The sequence below is a fragment of the Pagrus major genome, chromosome 24 (assembly GCF_040436345.1).
Source record: "Pagrus major chromosome 24, Pma_NU_1.0".
Lineage (NCBI taxonomy): Eukaryota > Metazoa > Chordata > Actinopteri > Spariformes > Sparidae > Pagrus > Pagrus major.
The window spans coordinates 21427565-21448289 of NC_133238.1; the positions used below are offsets into that span (position 1 = coordinate 21427565).

The following is a 20725-nucleotide window of genomic DNA, read 5'->3' on the forward strand; positions in this document are numbered from 1 at the left end:
GAAAATGAAAGTGCCTTGTGGCAGCTCTGAGGACACCGGATCACTTTTGTTTAAGCCCCGAGGTAACCACACTCACAAGGAAAACCAAGAAATACAAAAGAAAGTGCAACCTTAATTTAAAAACTCTGGTATCTGAGCTTCTGCCCTCTTATCCGGGTGTGGACATGAAAAATGTACTGAGTGCTGATAAAATCATGAACGCTACATTTATCAAAGTTAATTAAATGTATATAGGCTAATTACATCAATAGAATAAAAAGGCACGGGGTGAATATTAAATCTGTCTGAAGAAAAGTGGTCACACTGGACGTCCGCTGTACCAAACAGTTCCTTTTTCTCTGAAAAGAAGTGGAAATCATTTAAACTGATGGCCGTAACATAAACCTATCATACTGTTAAATTATCAAGACTGTTTTTTTATGTTCAGAAATATTGTGGGTATCATTAAAAGGAAACCTGAGGATACCTGTGGTTAGAAGTGCAATTACTTGGGTATAATGCTTGATTATAATAAGGAGGTACTAACACTTCAATATGTTCATTTCATGCAACTTAATACTTACATAATATGGTGCATTGTTAGAGATTTAACAGTCAAGCAGCATTATATAAAGAAGTTAAAATCACCTCCAACTTTAACAGACTTTAAGTACCTTGTGCTCATAATACTACTTCACTTCTACTTAATTGTTGAATACGACCAAAGTTCTTCCTCTTCCGACAAACTTAATTAGAGAAAAAGTGGAAATAAGGCCGGCAGTATGGGATTGCTTGTGTTTAGCTTTGTTGTGGCTGCTGTGCTTTTTCCTGGCTGTCCTCGCAGTCATGCCCCATAAAAAAGCCTTGATTGAAACAGGCGTCATAGATTTTGTTTGAGGAGCGTTGCAATAATCTCATCAAAGCTCTTGAGGAAATAATCTGCAAAGGCCTCGCTCCTCTCCTGTGAGCCCGAGTGAAACTTTTCCTGGAAGCGCTGCCAGCAAATCAAAATGGGAAATGAGTACTTTATTGCTGTCCATTACATTAATCAGCTCGCTCATAAATTTTCAGAATGGAAGTCATTATTTTTAAAGCAGTGTATAGAAAAAAGCTGCATGACAATAAACTCTGTTGTCATTTAGTGTATAAAAAAGCTACTTGTCTGCTAACAAGGCTATGTGAGGTGAGACACCACGGCCAGAGGCATCATGTTTTCAGGTTGTCCGTCCATCCATACCATTGACTGTATAAGATATGGACTCAATGCAGAGGTGCCTTAAACCTGCATGTTTTCTAAAGCCCAGCAGGGGGTGACTCCACTGGTTTCAAAAAGAAGTCCAGTTGTATGTAAGCTTATGAGAAAATAACACGACTTCTCATTTGATTTATTACCTCAGTAAACAGTTTCCTGATGATTTTCTGGTCTCAATTGCTAGTTTCAAGTCTTCTTCAAAACGGCATGATGTTTATTTAGTAAAGTATGGTCCCACTTAGAGTAAAATAGACCATAAAGTATGGAATATACTTTAAGGGCATGGCTAGCTTGTGATTGACAAGGCCTCAGATTATCACTAGATCCAAACAGGATATCCTCTGTGGCTCTAACCTCTCATCCAAATATGGTCACTTCCAGTTCCAGAAAGCCAAGATGGCGACTGTGCCGTCGCTGAACTCGAGCCTTTAAAACCGTAGTCGCCACTCCAATGGGTGACCTTGCAGTGAGTTTATATCTGTCCATTCATCCGCCCCAGTCTTGTGAAGGTGATATTTTGGGAATTTTGCATCAAAGTCTGCTCAGAGGGATGAAGGGATTCAAATTTGATCACTGTGACCTGATTGGTCTTGTCCTCAAAACCACCTTTGGAAGGTCTGTCTCGTCTCAAAATCAACCACATTTGTACTCATTGTACTCAATTTTGTATGCATTGTGCAACTCACACTCGTCTTGATCTTGGTGAGTCTGCAGAGATGGATGTATGGGTGTAACTGCAGCTTGACTGCTTTGTGAAGCCATACAATGAGGCGGTAATTCTAGTTATTATGATACAGAATACATTTCATGGATTTTCCAGCAGCCCCCGCTGAATAAATTGCCTGCAACCTCAGGTGCGTTTGGATATAAAATAACTATTATACTAGCATTGACAGCTTAGTATTCAGGTAGGAGAATAGATGCATGTTACAATAAAACATCAGTTAAATCCTGTTTACTAAGTCCAGTGAACAGCCTCTGAAGTGCTTGTAAAGAATCCGTATTATTCCACATGAAAAAGCCGGAACAAAGGCAAACAAAAAGGCATCTGTTGCTCAGTGATGTACCCGGAAAGAATTCCAAGATTAAATCTGAAAATATGGACTGAAGACGACCTGACAGCCAAACATCTCGCGGGATACATACAAGCCGATCAACAGGGATTTGACTGTAAAGCAATCGTCAACACACTCATCATATCACCTCCTCGAGTAAAGGCTACAGTCCTTAACAATATGATACAACATCAGTGATCATGTTTACATGTTTACTCACTCATTTATTCATTTAACAGAGATAATCCCGCTCAGATGAAAGGATTGTGTTTCTGAGGGAGCGTATTTAACACCGACAATATCACTATCAACTATGTAAATATTTTATCACGAGGGAGAGGAGCAGGCAGCCGACTTCCCGCTGAGCTCGAAAGAGCAGGAACAACCGCACCATTTGAAAACGGCACACAGATTATGCCATATTTATGTTTTTTTACACCATCCTGAGCTTTAATCAGTTAAAATTTGCATTATATGAGTAACTATCCTGACCATATCGACAGTAAGCCGGTGTTTCTGTCTCTGATGCCTCATGAAAACAAACATGTCTCAGAATATTTTAGGCTGTTTCAGTGATTATGCTCAAGAAAAACGGTGTGCGGTTGCTAAAAATGTGCCACTGGCATGAATACTAGGTGATTACATCCCTCATTCATTTTCTTTTTCTGCAATTTATAAAAAGTAGTTTGTTCATTTTTTATGCTGTTAAAAGGGAATATTAATGGTTTGTTGCAATTTTCTTTATTTAATATGGCAAAATGAGGGAAATTGATTCCTCCTCATAACAAAATTATTATTATTTCCTGTTTTGTTTTACTTACCAAAAAGGCAAATGTGAAAACCACACATGATTTTAATGTTGTTTTCTTTCATGTTGGTTTATTCACGTGATTTTTGGACACGTGATTTCCATGTTGTTTTTTAACTTTAAAGTGAACTGCATGCAAATGTGTATTTTTTTACACGTTTTTCATATTAGTTTTTTCACATATAAACTACAAACACTGTAATTATTTTACATGTGAACACATTCAAACCCCACATGTACAAACTTCACATTCGCAAAATGAAACACGTTTTTATGTATGTTGTTTTATCCACGTCATCTATAAACTTAAAGTAAAAGCAAGTTTTTTTCTTTCACATTTATTCACATCTTTGGGTTTCCATATTGTTAAAATGCTGCCGACCATAGACCATCTCACCGTCATTTTGTAAAAAAAAGCTCTGAATTGGCTCAATTCACATGAACGCCTTGGGATCTTTTTCCACTCCAAAAAAAAAAAGCACAGTTCAAGGATAACTCCCATTTCCATTCTCAACCTGAAGTAGTTGCGCTATCTGTTGAATCGAGCTGAAGGAGACTGCTCTTTACTCAGATGCCTGAAGGATTCTTACCTCCAAACAACTTTGAAAGGGCGATACAATTGAGTGAAAAGAAAAATTGAGGCAAAATAGAAAAAAAGTCCTTGATGGACAAATCAAATGGTTTCTACCTTTTTTCCAGGGTCATGATTCTCATCCAACTTCCATCTAAATAATTTTTAACTGACACAGCTGTGCACAAAATAGTTCATAAAAATATTCCTTTACATGCAGACCAGTTCTGAGAAAAGTCCATCGAGACTGAGCGGTGACACCTTGTCGAACACCAACTTTTCGTCAGGGCATTGTTAGGAATCAACACTGCGCTGTTTAAATATTATGTTCCCGAAAGCACTCCTCGAAAGTGAAGTGAGGAGAAACGATGTAAATTAAATTCAAATAAGACTTAATAAATGAATACAAAAGGTTGTTAATGCCTTCTCTCTGCTGCAGGCTCAACTTTGGCTCTAAGTTCTGCTGTTGTAAAACAAACAGGGTTCTTGTTGTGCCTCATTTTCAAACATCTGATCCCTTTTAACAGTTAAACGTAGGGTCAAGTTGTCAAGTTTGAATCAGGGTCTTTCTTCGCCGTTTAAACTTGACTTTTCGACTACAAAGATCAAGGCAGAGGCGCTCAAATTACTCCTGAAATAACCTGAGACAGCTGCAATTACAGAAAGGTGTGCAACATTCCTTTGAAGTCTCTCGAAGTTGATTATTAAGGATGTCATATTCTTCTAAGTTAAGAGTAATTTCCCATGGTTTTTTATATCCTCTGTGCCGGCTCGCGAGTGCGCTCAAGTGGGGGCTCGCCTGCTTCCTACTCGGAAATGGACCAAAAGGAAGGACTCATCCCTCTCCTTGAACATAGGCAAGATTTAATGATTAGGTTTAAGTCTCTGAGGATCTCCCTGACAAACTTTCCTTTCAACACTCCAAAGTGAGCACTTAGGAAGAATCCTCACTCGCATCCACAAATGATTATATTCATCCCCCGACAGATTAGCGCCCGCTACCTTCCCAATCAATGAATGCCCGTCAGGTCATCATTAATCGAGTCACTTCCTCACAGATCCGATCGAGGGACGGTCAATCACCGCTCGCGCCTAATGACTTTGTATTGTCAAAGTGAGATGTGTATGAATTGCTTCAGGTGCCACACAAGCAGTCGGATCACTCGCAAATTGAATGGAACCGCTAATGGGCCCATATATCAACAAGTAATCAGAAGAAGTCAGTAAAAGGGTTAATAGAGCAGTGAAATAAGAATTAATGACCACTGTGTTTCAAGAATTAGAGAGTTTGCAAAAACTCAAGTCGCACACAACAAATTAGTTATTTCCACGAGCTGCTGAGGAAACACTTTGGTGATAAGAAAGAGTAAACACCTCTGGAACCCTCGTTACGATATAAAAAATAGGTAAACACATCCCCGTTCTGAGAACATTAAGTTACTTCCACACACATGTTGTTGCAAGTTTATTAGAAACACTTGTCTTGGAGCTTCAACAATTGTGAATTTGTCTGGGACGCCACGAGATTAGCAACAAAATTAAGCTTGCTGGAGAAAGATAGTTGATTGTTAAGTCTCTTCCCCTGGTCAACAAATATTTGCGCTTTGGGTTGGTGTCCAAACTGAGCTGCCGTCCAAAAGTATTTCAGGTATTCAAGAATCAACTATCTTTCTCCCGGAAGTTTCATTCCCTTGCTTTGAATACAATTTTGTACTGTAATCGTGGATTCTCCATGGGTAATAAGTTGCCTACAGTCTCTCTTTGAATAAATCTTTAATCAACACACTCCAGCTCTCGTCTCTGCTGTTTGAGCCACACTAACAGTTGTTCCCCTTGAAAACAACAGCAGCAGCAGGTAGCATCAAACAGTACCCAGAGGCAAGGGGGCCATAAATAAGCAATATTAGAAAAACATTACACATAAACAGCAACACTGGTTATAGTGCTGTAAATGCCAATTAGATATTAACTAGTGGACTGTTAATGATGCAATAAACAGGTTGCATTACCGTGCAGAAATAGTTGTACCAACTCAATCCATATTTGACGACCTGGGAATGAGACTCAACAATCAGCTATATTTCTCCAGGATCACCTTCCCTGCCTTTAATTTAATATTGTTTAATTTCACATTTTGAAGAAGTATTTTGTCGCTGGAAAGATGGTCCTTGCACAAAATTGGGCTGTCTATAGAAGAAAGCCACAAATATTTTTAGAAATTGGTGATCCCATAGAAAAAGAACTGTGCTATTCCTTTTTGCTACCAATAACCCCTTGACCTAACCCCTGACCCAAATCCCCTAACCCTAACCCAGAAACCCTTACCCCCTAACCCCGAAACCTTAACCCCCGAACCCAGAAACCCTGACCCACTAACCCTAATCCTAATCCCCTAACCTGGAAACCCTAACGCCTGACCCTTACCCCAACCCCTAACCCTAACCCAAAGACTGAAAGAAGGAATCAACACAAAAACTTTAGTAGAGGTCTGAAAATAAGGAAAAAAGAGGCAGAGGCAGAAAAGATGTAAAGATAATAATTTTCGCTCTGACATCAATCAATGTGTTAATCAGAGATGTTTATGTCGTTGGAATGAAAGAAGAGCGCCTGACCTCAATGCTGATATCGATAATGAGCACTATGTTTGATTTTTGACATAAACAAACAACCTTTGATGACAATTTCTCAAACTAAAGCCAACATCAGTCTATAGTGTCGGCCATGCCCCTAAACAGATCATAATTTCCATCGCAAAGTCAGTTTTATTAATGTCCACATGAGTTCGTACTGTCAGTGGACGCAGAGAAGACACACTCACTGCGTCCTCTGGAGGTTTTTCAATAAACTGATCAAGGCATGTACCGGTTTTGAAGTACAGAAGGACACGTTTTTTTCTAGCATCTGCAGCATTGAACTTTTATACAATCATATTCAAAGAAAAAAGCGCAAAACATGGACCGTGGGAGCTTTTGATTAGTTGGTTGAAAGAGATGACGTGTTTAGGTAATAAGGAAATCAATCATTCAATTTTGGAAAAACAAAACAGCAGGAACACATAGGCAAAGGAGCCTTTTTTCCAAGGTGTCTGAATTGTGGGAAAACGTTACCTCCTCTGAGCAATTATTCTCATGACAAGGCCAGTCAGTGTCTTTTCACACATTCTTTAGAAAATTGAGACTGCATCAGTTAGACTGTAGTGCTGAAAAATGTTTCGACGAGGTTGAGTCACTGCCAGACAACTTTTTTACATTCAGCCTTGATAGATAAACAAACAGAGACAGGGTCGTACAATTACTATAAAACTATACACAGATGTCCTCAACATAATGTAAAAAAATGTTATTTCCTCACATTCTGCTGGTAATTTTAGTTAATTTTTGAATGTTTTAAACTAAAATTCTTACATATTGCACATTTAAAGTGTGGTATCAGGTCTTGGGGAGTATTACTGAATATGTAAAAAAAAAAAAAAAAAAGCAGTAGAAAGCCTTTTGTGGCTCCAGAGGAAGCTGCATGTAATCTGGTAAATCGCCTCCATTGATGTCACTTTGTGGCAAAGTTGCATTGTGGGTAATGTAGGCGCCTCTCAGTGTCTGGGATTGCAGTCATGGGTGTACAGTGTAAACAGTGGGGGGCTCCGGTGCTGAACACCAACAAAATAAAAATACTAACTACTTACAAATTAAAGTTGGTTATTATAAAATGTTAACAAAGATACTTACCAGCAGGCCTAACAAATAAAACCTGTTTTATGCACATGGAATTATACCAATGTTGACAAGTTAAATAATTTAATTTGAAAATGAAACATTGCCTTTTAATAAATAAATCATTTAGATGACTCTTGGAATAAAAAAGGAAGAAGAAGAAGAAGATTCCCTCTCCTGACCAGGACAATGGTATTTACCTCCAATGTGCAGCTTTAGCCCTTTAGCCCCTGCAGGCTGTATATCACTCTGACCTGTGGGTCATTACAGTGGGATGGTTTTCACAGCCACTGTTAGCTCGTGCATCAGTCTGAGTGCAGGTGATCATTCAGTAGCAAGATGAGAGCAGCGTTGCCCTCTATTTTCTGAGAGACCCTCCTCACAGAAATGACCCCATTACTTCTCTTTACTCTTACATTATAAATCGAGTGCAGCCATAGGTGACCACATGAATTTGTCGTATATACGAAAGAATAACAAAAAATTGTCATAATATCAAACAAATGTAATGTTTTCTCCTGTTTGCGTCAATATTTTATGCACACAATTTCCTCCTGTTTTCCTCTCATCGTTGTGTTTTTTTATTAACAGTGTTATTTGTTGGAAGGCACCTTGGCTGCTCACTTGGAAACAGTTTGACTTCTTTGGCTGTGTTTCATCTCTGTTTATTAGATTTAAAGTTAAGCCGCTTGTCACGCTTTAATTCCTCACACAGAGATCTGAGCTGTTTCACGGAGGAAGGCGTCTTGTTTCCGGCTCGCAGAATAAAGTAGCGCAAATAAATCTCAGGCTGCACTAAAGTCAATGTTGGAGTGTTTTCATTAAACACTTCTAAGTCCTTTCCTTTTACAAATCCCTACATGTATAGTTCTGCATTCACAAAGTCATAAAGGCACCCAACAGACAACCTTGGATTCTGTTCCTTCAGAAACAAAAGCAAATTTTGCTGATTGCCTGAAAAGATTATTGTGTACAGAAATGTGCTGCAAGTTCAAAGTAAAGTTTAAAGTAAAACTGTAACCTTGCAGTCCTAAAAAACATAAACTTAACACACGAAAGGACTCAATCCAGCCTCACAGCAGAGCCTTTCTTAACAGTATGTTGTGTGGTTCAGTTTATTGTCATGGTCTGGGTTTTTGGTTTAGTGACTTACTGTTTTATTTTGTACATTATATCCTTATGTGTCATGTTTTACTTTCTACTTCCTGTGTTTGTCTTTTTCCTACCTTCATCCTTTGTTGCCTACGTTTGATTTTTTGTGGATTTAGCTCGACGTTAGTTGTGTAGTGTCTGTACTCTGATAACCATAACATATATTTGCGAGTCTCGATCAGTATGATCATTTAACAAACAATCTAATGTCACTGATCATTCAATGCTCTTTGATGAACACCATTTCCCATCAGCCCAAGACTACTTGGGGTTAAACGTTATGGTTCGATAAAAGAGAAGAGTCTTTGTGCGAGTTAAGGGGTCGCAGTGCGTTCAGACACATCTCCAGTAACTGTAGAAGTTTTAGTGAATATTGTGTATGTGGACCAACAAAGTTACAAAGGCTGAATGAATCAATTACTTTTACTTGCATAGTAAACGTAGTAAAGTGACGTCACGTACAAAACTTCAGCACGTTCGAGAGTTACCGAAAGAAAATAGTTATTTTAATCCAAACAGGATGTTTTTCTAAACCTAACCAAATAATTTTCTTGCCTAAGCCTAACCAAATTTAAACGGTATAATGCGATAGCCTGGCACTGGTACGCTGCAACAGTCACGTTGTTATGTGTCACTTTGGGAGTTAACGGTAATCGACCTATTCAGTCATTTAGGTATGAGGTTGTGTTGTTCAAAACACAACAATTGCAGAAACACATTTAAAAAATGCATCATTTTAGAAAACACATTAATGAAAAAGTAAACACACAACAGCATTTCAATTAGTCAGTCAGTTTTGCTGTTGCATTTCGAAATTTATCAATATGTGTCTCATTGATGTTGTTTTGCACCTTTGGGTCATCGTACAGCTGCCGTCTGTACTGGACATGTTGTGCAGTGTCTGTTGATAGACACTTTTGGGCTGGTCCTCAAGCCAGTCATGCACCCTTTGTATTTTAATGTACATCAGTATAGCTCAGACTGTGTTTTTTATTATTATTATTATTTCCAAACTTGTTAATAAATGTCAGAAAATGGCTGGCAAAAACGGCCACAAGTAAACAAGCGTTTAATGTATCAATCCAACCTCAAACTGTCAAGATACTGCTAAGCACTTTAGAGTAATACTACTTATCGGGTCAAAGTCTGATGTCTCTGGATTTCAGTCTTTCAGGCTGAAGAGCTTTTGCTGGCATCCCCTAAAAAAATGACGCTCTAATAAAATCTTCCTCCGTGACAAGAAATACTTTGGATATTCCTTGAAATAAAAACTAGTTTCAATTAAGGAGTAAATGTTTGCACGTTTGATTACCGCAGGGTCAAAACCTCGATCTCCGTGTGGCTCGCTCTCTGTTTGACGAGTCATTTTTGTACGCGATACAATAATTCTGCCTTAAAATCATTACAAGTGCTCCATTATTTGCGGCGTCATAAATAATGAAACAGACCAACAGCTTTGTGCGATGTAAAAATGTAAACACTGATGTGAAAGCTTAAGGGCATCGCGGTCTTATGATGGAGAAGAGCGGAGTGTGGGCTTAACGAATGGATTAGTATTCTCTTTGTCTCCTGGAATATGTGGATGCTTCGGGGGAGCTGGAGAGGTGTTGTTTACCACCTCTGAATGTGTGGCGTCAGCAGCCAAATTAACTCAGATAAACTTTCAGAAGGTGAGATAGAAAACAGTAGCCTGTGGCGGTGAGAAAATATTGATCCAGCCTACAAGTTTCAAATCCCATATCCCTGGATTCACGAAAACGCAAAGTGTTTTAATTAGAGTTCCTTTTGCCACAAGGTTTTCGCTCCCCGCTCCGACTTTCTGTTTGTCTCTCCCTGCTTTGACTCGCTGCCAGCCTCCGCTGTCTGCAGTCTCAGCTCTAAGTCAAGAACAAAGTCACCGACACCAGAGTCATTTGGGTTGTGACAGCCAGCACGGGTGTTTGGAAATTCGCACACTTTTGTCGTTCTGGCTCAGTACTCCTGCAGCACACTGGATTTGAAAGGGTGACACTGAGGTTAAAAGTGTTGGCTCTTGGCTTTCATCTGAGGATGTTTTGAAACGGCAGCCTCAGTGTATCATAGTCACAGTTTAACTGTAAGTCCAAAGTGCCGGATTAGACAGCCAAAGCAGAAAACGCCCAATACTACTGGACTGATTTGTAAGTTGGTGTGATCGCCTTAAAGGGGCTTCCCATCAATTTAACGCATGGAAATCAGCCTGAGAAAACATGTGTATAATGTTTGTTTGTTTGTTTGTTTTTTAAAAGAAAAATAAACCATTAATAAATCTGGGACTTGGGCTGCGGTCCAATAGCTAAATAAATCTGCTAGCTCTTATCATGGCTGCCACTTTGATACGTCCGGGTCATGGAGTTTTAAAGGTGCAATATGTAAGAATTGGTCGCCTGTCGAAAAAACTTTGACCTCATTTGTTTAAAGTCACCTCAAAAATGACAAAACAGAAAACATTTCAGGAGCTTCGCAGCAAAACAGTGTTGCCGCATTCTCATAAACAACTAAAGTAGAAGGGGAACTGTTTTAAAATGTTCAAAAACAACTGAGAAAAAAACCTAAAAACCTAGATTTGAAAAGATGTTATTTGCACCATCCCCTTACCTTTTTAACAAGGAACCTCTTTGTGTGTATAAATCTTAAAATAGCCACTTTTCCTGAAGCCTTTTGATCATAGTCATGATGCCGGTCCCTTCTGAAAGGCACTCTAAGTCTTTGGAGTATCTTATCCGAGAGTCAGAATTGGTTTAAGTGGCACCGAATCTAATTTACATGTAGTTTTTTATTGGCTATTTTTGGATTTTTGGATGGTCTCTTGTCGCAAAATGAGAAACGGGAACATTTAATGATTAAAGCACACTGAACCAGCCACAAACTGTAAATAGATGTACTGTAAAAATCCACCAGAATTCTCTCAGATATACAGTATGTGGGTGGGAATGTGTAAAAACTGACTGGTGACTGCATTCAGCTCACGCTCGCTTTATGTTTTGCCACTCGGAGAGAGAGAAAGCTCTGGCAGCTCACTGAGGACTTTTTTTTTTTTCATCTCCGAGGTGCCAGACTTTACCACTCGGCCTTCTCTTGGTGCTTCCACCTTCATATTAATGTCTGATCCCCGTTGTTAACTCACAGGCTACCAAACACCCGTGTGAGAGCATTCTTAAGTAGGAAAGTTCATTCACTCTCACTCTTCCACTGCTGATTACTCCTGGCAAGGTCTGACCTCCAGCTGTCAACAACGATCCTACAGTGGATGTTCAGTTTGCTCAACCCCAGGATCACTTAAGGGCACGACTCTACTCAGCCGTGCCCACTGGGAGCCTCTCTTTGCTCTGCGCTGCCTTCATTTTCTCATTACTTTCAATTGAGAGCAGGCCCCGCTGCTAGTTCCCCGAGAGCGCTGTGTGTTTCGGAGCGCGCAGTGCTGACCGATCCGGGAGAAAAGTCTTTCAACTCTTAGCTTGGAAACTCCCGCTTTTCCTCCCACGTGAGTCTGTTTAGCGCTGCGAGCTACGAAATAAGAGGCACCCAGCGGACACGGGAGCTGCAGCATCAGTATGCTGCTGCCGCTCGCTACAGTACTTTGAGCTGCGGTGTGGTACGTTGTGTACGCTGACTTCTGCACCTGTGGAAACAGAGGTGTCAACGCTCGGCGCATGACAGAAAAGCGGCCTGAGGGCAGGAACAGGAGAAAGACAGTTTTGTCAAAAGACAACTGTATCTCTTAAGTTCTGGAACAGGTCGGAAGCTGCAGAGCATCCTTAGTTAATCCTTCTCCATCTGTTCGGAAAGCACTGTAGGTCTCACAAGTCTGAAACTTCTTATGTTGACTGCATTTCAAAAAAGTTTGCAAGGCTGAAACTGATCCGTTCTGAAGGAGATTTGGTCCAATCGGGCTAATAATCAAAATCCTGCACTGGGGGTTGCGTGGAGTGTTGTGGATTAGAACTTATCTTCGTGTTGGAAACCGTCCAGCTGACTCTGGAGGAATTCATTCACCTTCGAGTAAAAGTTATTCGGGGTATAGCTCTACAGTCCTGCTACACCCTCCGTGTATAGACTTAGGAGGCGTAGCAAGGAGGCTGAGGTCAGGCCTCTTCCCTGCAGGCGTCCAACCTCAGCACATGTCCTTGAGCGAGCCTGTAAACACCCACCCGCTCTGTTGGTGCCGCTCTCCAGCTGACCCCCGACCTCTTAGAGAAGAAGTGTATGAACCAAAATTGCTAACAGAGTTTTCTCCCTCCTGTGTTGTGTGTCTGCGTGTGTGTTTCGCTGCCTTAGCAGAATCCCTGTTCAGCGGCCTGGGGCTGGGCGCGGTGGTGGGCCTCGGTCTGGGGGCGCTGCTGCTCCTCCTCGTGCTGGTGGACGTCAGCTGCTTCTTCCTGCGCCACTGCGGCCTGCTGATGTGCATCACGCGCACGATCTGCAGCAAGAAAACAGCCACCAGCGGCAAGGGCAAAGAAATCGAGGAGGGCAAGGCCGCCTACCTGTAAGTTGTTTTATTTATATTTTTATTTTCTTTAGGCGCTTTAACTCCTTCAATCAAAGGTTTTCGATGGTAACAGTTGTATCAGTGTTTGCCAGTCACCGGGTCATTCATGCTTGCAGAGGGAGCATCTGCTGTGGGTGTATCTTGATGCTTGTGAGCTGAATCGGGTCATTCTGGCAACTACTGTTTTTGCTATGTAATTTGTGCAACAATAAACTCAAAGACCTCCAGGGATGAATACAAATATTTACAAAGATGTTCAGGAATTTGTTTAAAAATGTTGCATAATCGGCTTCAGACAGACAAAAACATACCGTCATTTTTGACGGAAAAGTAAAAAAAATTCAAAATTTGTCAAGAATTTTAACCTATTACGATTTAAAGGGGCACTGTGTAGTTTAAGAGAAGAAATTCAGAGTCAAGAATTTTAATATTTACAATATTAATGAGGTAATAATACAATCAGAAATATTTATTTTTTCTATAACTGAATAAACAAGCTGTTCTCAGAGGAAAATAAGGTCCCCAGAACACTGCTTGAAGCTAGAAAGGTGGCAGAGTCCGCCAAATATAAACAAAGTAAAACAGTATGACATTGTGTTGTCCTTTAAAGGTGCACTCTGTAGTTTCTGGGGAAGAAATTGTAATCAGAAGAGAAATATCTCTGTTGATAAACAAACTAAATAAACAAACTATCTTTGTTTTCATGACTGAATAAACTGAATAAACAAACTGACCTTAAAGGACAACACGGTTCCATACTGTTTCACTTTGTTTATATTTGGCGGACCCTGCCACCTTTCTAGCTCCAAACAGTGTTCTGAGTTTGAATTTCTTTCTCCAAAACTTCATCGTGCCCCTTTAATGTTTGTCAGAAAAGTCAAAAAAAGTTCAGATTTTGTCAAGGATTCCGCTGTGAGAAATTGTTCTCAGTTTTTTCTAACTTGTTTTTTTAAGTCTCACCTCTCGAGTAGACATGAATAGTGCAGTGACACCTGCAGTTATTGATTGTGAATGCGAAAAAAAGAATGAGAAAAAAAGGAGACTTATTTTTACCGTTCACTGTAGGTACACCTACAACAGCCGCCCAACCACCCTTTCAGCCACAGTATGTCTCTGATTTTGTCTTCTTCGCTAACATCAGTGCGTTTCATGCAGTGTGCTGTGAGTCCACCTTTGACGTACCTCTTCTGCATGCGTCGTGCGTGTGTGTGTGTACATTCATGACGTGCATGTGTGCAATCTGTACATCTTTGTGTTTGTGTCTCTGTGTTCACGCATGCGTATCACTGCATGTACGTGTAAGACGAGCAAACTTTGCTGTTTTTTCCCTCTCGTCATCAGACCGCATGCAATTTAAAAAAAGAACACCCCCATGAAATTCATACTACAATCGATTTTCAGATTTAGTCCCAGTACTATTTAATGCAGGGTGCCAGCCAAACCAGGGTATTGTGAGACAGCACCCACAGAGTGTGATTCATTGGCCTCAGCAGTGCCATTTTTGGGTTAGAGCTGTCAGCGTGCCAGCCCGGTGTCTGGGATGCAGCGAGAGGGCACCTAGAAGGAGGAGGAGGAGGAGGAGGAGGAGAGGAAGAAGAAGACGAGGAGAAGGAGGAGGAGAGGGGGGATGACTTTTGCTGAATCACTAAGCTCACAGCGCTGGAGGGCTGAGTGACTGCCTGCCTAGACAGCATGCAGAATGTGCCTCAGCTTTATGTTGGAGCAGACGCTGTAGCAGCAACTCGCGCAGACATTTACAGGCCGCGTGGAGGTCTGCGATGCTACTACGACTTCTTCACGGCTGTATTAGAGTCGGTGGTTCAGTACAGTCGCATCACAAATACAAAGCAGGTCACAGATGTACAGTGTGGTGCTGCGCTTTGTATAAATTGCAGCAGAATGGTGTAAAATGGTCGTGACAGGCAGAGGAAGTGCTGCTCTATGTTTCTTTTACAATGTGGGTCTTTTATATCGTATACTATGTTTTCTCTTGTAGCTTTGTTGTTGAGGTATAGACGCATGGACACTACTTTAAAATGGAGTTTGGGAATTGAGGTGACACTAGTTAACTGAGAACAAGAGACAAATCTCAACAAGAACCTCTAAATCAATGCAGTAGAGGCTAAGGATATCGAAAATACAGTTTAATAGGGTGTCTTTTGGTCCTGATTCATCAGGAGACATGGTGATATAAAGCTGTGTGTCATCGGCATATATGTGAAAATTTATGTTATGCCTCTTCATGATGTTTTCAAGTGGCGGCATATAAAAACTAGAAGGGCACTCAGTAGAGCACATTCTGTAACTCTGCCAAGGCTGTCACTGTTGGTGTACTCACTCATAGATACCAGCCACATAAATAAGCCTGTTTTTTTTTTTTTCATCAAGATCCATGCCAAGTATTCACACCAATTCAGGGCCAAGACCCGTCCTCCATCTAAGTTTCATGGACATCTGTTCCCTAGTTTTTGTGTAATCCTGCTCACAAACCAACCAACCTACCACACGGACGTGGGTGAAAACATAACCAATGGCAGAGGTTATAACATAAAGACATTTGTATTCACTTATAGACGTTTGCAACCTGTGATACACCTCAAAATATGTGATTTATTCAGAACAAGTACATGCACTCCAGGTGATACTCCTGCAGTTTCCATGGTATACAGATAAAGATATTCACAAATACACAAATATGTGGATACCTTTTATGCAAGTTGATGTGTGGCTAATATATAGCCGAGCCAATCATACCAGCCATAATACCTTTCTGTTTGTGTCCTGGTGCACCAGCTGTCTCTGCATCTCCAGATTTCTCTGCAGAGAAACTCTTTCATAACTCAGACAGGAGTGATGGCCATATAACACGACACACGAGTCAGGTTGTATAAAAATGGAATTTTTCCTCGAGCTAGTGTGGAGAGAATGAAATAATGCAGTCATACCACTGAGCTGAAGCGAACATAATGAGAAAATGCTTGAGATAATGCAGAGCTCAGACACTCCTACTGAGTTTGCAAGATGTCAATAGTGCGAGTCCGAAGGTGCTGCGGGGTAATAAGTTATAAAGACCAGCAAACCCTGCGCAGCAATATCAATGATATCGATATGAGTGTACACAGTGATAAATAGCATGAGGTGAACTTTAAATTAGGAGGGTGATAAGTGGCACAGATCAGAGAGTGTTTGTGCTTGGAGGGTGTGAGCTGAGACGTGGAGATTATTTGAATCATCAGGGTCACAGACAGCCTTCACTGTCCATTTTCTCACCTCCGTGTGATGCCGGAGCCTGGCAGGGAGCGGCCGGCGGCCAAGTGCCCTCTCAGCAGTGCAGTTTTAACTCGAAAGGCAGAGCTGGACCAGCGGACCGGCAGATGATGGAGGATGCAAGGGTTTCTTTCTGTTACGAATCTGTCGAACTGTGCCAAGATCAGCTGGGGCGCGCTTGGCTCTGTACTCGCCTCAGGAAAAGTTAAAAGACTCTGAGGTGTTTGAAGTGGCCCCGTTGACTTCGAGAGTCAATCCAGTTTGGGAGTGCTAAGTGTAGGTTCTTGACAGTGTGCTGAGATGTCAGTGGACAGATGGGAAAGGCCTGGCACACCTTGATCCTGTACAGATCTGTGCAGCATAGAAATAGTGATATATTGCACTAGCATTAAGTGGTGCAAAAATGGTAACGCAGTCTTAAAAAATTGTCTGTCAGTGGGCATTTTTCTACATAGTCACTGCTGTTGATAGTCACGGTGGCAAATCCGGTTTCGTTCTATCAGCCAGCGACCCAGGAAAATATTAGTGCACCTGTGTGGCTTCCCAGCAAGCACCTGAGGACGGCGTCATACAGAAGTTCAGTCTTGACATAAACACAGAATTCAATTTGCTATTATTGGAAAAGTTCTGTGCTCACACTCAACAGCGTCACTTGCCTTTTTTGCTGCAAATCACACTTTTTATCCGGTTTCTTTCTTTACCTAAATCAAATAAAGCCCCAATAAGATACTGTATCATGGCACGATGACAGTTTATATCTTTAGGTGATGCGGGAGAGGTTCGTGCTGACGTCAGTGAACAGACTTCAGGGTTTAGAAGAGATCCTCAGTGACAGATTTGACGCGGACTAGGACAGACTTTCAAGTGCCTTCATACTGTTTTGACTCCTGGCAAGAAATATGAAACAGAATGCCAGATTATAGTGGAGGCTTCTTTATCCTGCAGCAATAGAAAGATAAAGAAGCTTTTCTACAACAGTGTCAGAACAAAGATCCATTCTTTGAGTTGAGCAATTTGATAATGTTATTTAGAGTTTTGTGGGTTTATACAGTAGGCACTGCTGGATCACTGTCTGTCCACTAACAATGTGTGAAAGAAAGAAAGACTATTTCAGCCACAGTTGTCTCAAGTCTCACTGAGATGAAGCAAGCTGCAGCCTCCAGAAGTCATCTGTCTACTGTCTAAACTGAGTTAGTGTTCAGGGGGTTGGAGTTTTTCAGTTCTGACTGACAGTGCAGCACCGTAATATACTCGGTGCATCTGTGTGGGTGGGCACTAAACATTGTTCATGAAATCAGTTAGATTACAACTGCGACAGAGGTAATTAACTAGCTGCGTCCCACGTTAGCCGTTGCCTGGTCTCGACTGTGATTGTAGCATGCTCTTTTAGCCTAACTCCATGTTTTACTCCATGACACAGCTAATGCTAGCTAGCCCTCTTTTTTGTTTTCTGTCAGATGAACACAGCACTGTGGTGTGTGCAAGAGCTCCCAATGTATAGAAGTGTTGAAGTATATGAATGAAATGTAACACGTGGGTTAACATTAACAAGCTAGGCTAGGTTGCCTCAATTTTCCAAGTGGAAGCTAGTTAACTTGCCTTGCCAGCTAGCTAAAATAACTTGACAGTGTGAAGGCTGCTCCAAAATGTTGGATGTTGTAACAGGACAGATGTCTTAAACTGCTAATAATACATATGCTATGTTAGCAAGCTAGCCTTGTAGTTAAGATAGAAATAAATAAATATGAATTGTATATGTGTAATATGTTATAAAGCCATTCGTTTGACGGTTATTATTTCAAGTTAAGATGTTATTTTGTTTGTTTCATGCAGCATATTGCTGTTAAATTGTTGGAAAAAATGGTTCCTGTCTCAGCAAGAGGAAGCTAATGCTTCACGTGTACAATTAACATGTAGTTTTAGGGCTGTTGTGTTGCAAAAATTTCATTTAAAGCCACAGCAAATTAATTAAAATTGATTGATTTTTCTGCTTCCGTCAGTGATCCATGATTTGATGCCTCGCACTGTACTGCTGTAATGTTTTGTGCCAAATTGTATTAATTATGCAAAAATGTCATGCTGGTAAATAAAAATCAACGCAACAATGAAAATATACATTAGTAGAGGGATACAGAGGCTCGATCATGCAGATTCATGCAGAGACGAGACAGTTTGTGTTGTTGACATGTAGAGAGCACTTAAGTTTCAAATTCTGGCGCGGCAGGCTCAGACGTCTGACATTTAATCAAGTGTGATTTTGCGGCGCTTCGTCTTAATTCCAGACCAAACAGAATGCCGGTCGCCTCGAGAAGCTCGGGGGCTTTGGCAAGAGAGCGCACCTGACTTTGTAAAAAGGGGGAAAACACATAGATGTGTTTGGCCTTGGAGAAGACTATCCCTTCTTTTCAAACAAGCTAATTTCTGCCACAGATCGGGTAATAAGATCCCCGTGTGAGCAGCCAGCGTCCGTCAAAGCATCCTTGACGAAGATTTCCACTTGTGAGATCCTGAGTATCAGCTGTGATCAAACATGCTTGCTGAAAGAGTGAATGTAAATGTAAAGGTTTAGATTGTAGAGTGTAAACAAACACCCCCGGGGCGTGCTGTGGTTTTCGACCCCAGGCCATCTAATTTATCTCCGCGCAAAGCAGGGGATGGTAGTCAGCCTTTATGGCCCGTCGTAGATGGCCGTCTGCTTAATTAACGTCAGCAGAGGAAAGAACAAGTCGCCCCTGCTGTGCTTTGGTGTCACTTAGAAGCTCGGAGATTACAAATACGCATCTGCATACGCACTCTGATATCTCATGAGGTGCACACAGCTGCTGGATCCTGCAGCATTAAATCAAAGCAGCTTGTCAAGAAACAGCAGCATTTCCTGTTTGCTTTGTGCGCCAAACATTGGTTTTAAATGTAACCTCGAAGACAGTGTGTGTGTGTGTGTGTGTGTGTGTGTGTGTGTGTGTGTGTGTGTGTGTGTGTGTGTGTGTGATGAGGTGAAAACACAGGAAGAGGAAGGACACTGCAGTGTTTCTTTCAGCATTCGAGGGAAAATCAACATCCTGATTACATTTGATTTGAAGAGTAGGAATGTAACTAAGTACATTTACTCAAGAACTTTAGTACAAATTTGAGGTACCTTACTTGAGTATTTCCTTCTCACGCTGCTTTATACTTCTATTCCACCACATTTCAAAGGGAGATGTATGATGTGCTGTTTTATGTAACCAGCGATGGAATGTAACTAAGTACATATACTCAAGTATTGTACTTAAGTACAATTTTGAGGTAATTCACTTGAGTATTTCCGTTTTCTGCTACTTTATACTTCCACTCCACTACATTTTGGAGGCAAGTGTTGTAATTTGTACTCCGCTACATTTATTTAATAACTTTAGTTACTTGTTACTTTGCAGATTACATGCTGCATCAGAGCCAAAGTAGAACATTTTTAAATTAATTTTATCACTAATTCAGTCGACCCATAACATACACTATATACATACATGTAAATATATGTATCATTTACTTTTACTTGTACTTTTGATACTTAAATTCATTTAACATCAGATACTTTACTCGAGTATGACTTTTGGGTACTTTTTACAACACTGTCAGTTTATCACAAACATTCAGCATCAACACATCTGGAGATATGTGGTTTTCACAGGAAGACAGGAAGGTAATCTGAAAAGTAACTAGTAACTAAAGCTGTCAGACAAATGTAGTGGAGTAAAAAGTACAATAAATACCTCTGAGATGCAATGGATAGAAGTATCAAGTAAAGCACCTTGAATTTGTACCTGTAGAGTACTCGAGTAAAGTATGATACATGAGATTCCCTTTCATGTGCCACATGTATTGATGTATTTACTTTATATTAAGTCGCCCCACTAATAATTAATTAAGATAATTGAGCCCCCAACTAGCCCCATCAAGCAAAATGACTGGCACCCCAATAGGTTCAATTATATAACTTCCCTCCCTCTCCACCAGCTCTTTAAGCCCAGTGAACCTTGATTAATTATCATGGATGCAGCTAATACGCAGACAGTTGGAGATGCGTGTGGCTTGATCAGCTGCCTGTGGAGACCACAAAGTTGCGTTGAGTGTGAGATGAGTAAAACGCCCCGCCGAAACTCTCGTTAGCCTCCACCAATCCCCAGCGTTCTCAACTTTTTTAATGACGAGCCGTATTGATGTGTTGCTCCGACGAATGCGTCCCTTGATTCGGCGCCCACGCTCCGGAGAGGAGGAAACAGCGAGTGGCGAGACCTCCCCACATGTCGAGGAAAAGCTGAAACTGAAGTCCAATCTGGGTTTGCATGAACCTAATGGGACATGAAATTGGCTCCACTGTGCGGGAACTTTAACATCCACCAATCAAGCAAAGGGGAACCCCCCTCTGGCCAATTGCAATATCTGGGCTT

The 20725-nt window shown here is 41.0% G+C and overlaps 1 protein-coding gene across 1 annotated transcript in view; it reads left to right on the forward strand.

The window, feature by feature from the left end:
• Positions 1-20725, forward strand: part of LOC140991953 (neural cell adhesion molecule 2-like) — a 184489-nt gene that overhangs the window by 160116 nt on the left and 3648 nt on the right. The window contains exon 16 of the mRNA XM_073462125.1: positions 12821-13028. Coding sequence (XP_073318226.1) covers positions 12821-13028 — 208 coding nt within the window. The remainder of the gene's footprint in view (positions 1-12820; positions 13029-20725) is intronic.